Raw genomic sequence first — 550 nt, forward strand, 5'->3', positions numbered from 1 at the left:
GACGCGGCCTGGAAATCACGGAGCTGCGATTGAAACTTCGTTTCGAGTTTAGCCGCGTTAGTTTGAATATCATCGCGAAGATCCTGTTTCAATGCTACTTGATCGTACTTCAACTTATTCGTCATGCCGACAAAGCGTTCTTCAAATTCTGTATGGGTATGCAGGCTAGCAGCAAGTATCGCACTATCAAGCTTTTGATGAAGTCGATCTTCAATGCTGTCGGCATATGTTTTCGCCAGTTTAGCAGCTTGTCCCTGTAATTTTTGCTCTTGTTTCATCAAGTTGTCTTGCTGGGCGAACTGAAGGTTTTTACTCTCTCTCTCTACTGCCGCATTCAGCTTGGCATTAAGTCTCCGCTCAATCCACTCTGTTTGTAAGTTCGTAGTGGCTTCAAATGTGTCTTGAGAAGCTTTAAGTGCTGCATCTAGGCGCCGTTCACATTCAAAAGTGTGTGTTTGTTTGTGTTCATTTATCGCACCCTCCATAGTCGTCAAAGTGGAATTGATATTTTGGCCCAACTCTTTTGCAAACATCTGAAATGATGCCTTCA

General features: G+C 43.6%; 1 protein-coding gene across 1 annotated transcript in view; it reads right to left on the bottom strand.

Annotated features, from left to right (window-relative positions):
- Positions 1–226, bottom strand: part of PPTG_24702 (hypothetical protein) — a gene marked incomplete at both ends in the record, with an annotated part of 1,252 nt that extends 1,026 nt beyond the window's left edge. Inside the window, one exon of the mRNA XM_008918261.1 lies at positions 185–226. Coding sequence (XP_008916509.1) covers positions 185–226 — 42 coding nt within the window. The remainder of the gene's footprint in view (positions 1–184) is intronic.
- Between the last annotated feature and the right edge of the window lie 324 nt (positions 227–550).

Source organism: Phytophthora parasitica (genome assembly GCF_000247585.1).
Source record: "Phytophthora parasitica INRA-310 unplaced genomic scaffold supercont2.167, whole genome shotgun sequence".
NCBI lineage: Eukaryota > Oomycota > Peronosporomycetes > Peronosporales > Peronosporaceae > Phytophthora > Phytophthora nicotianae.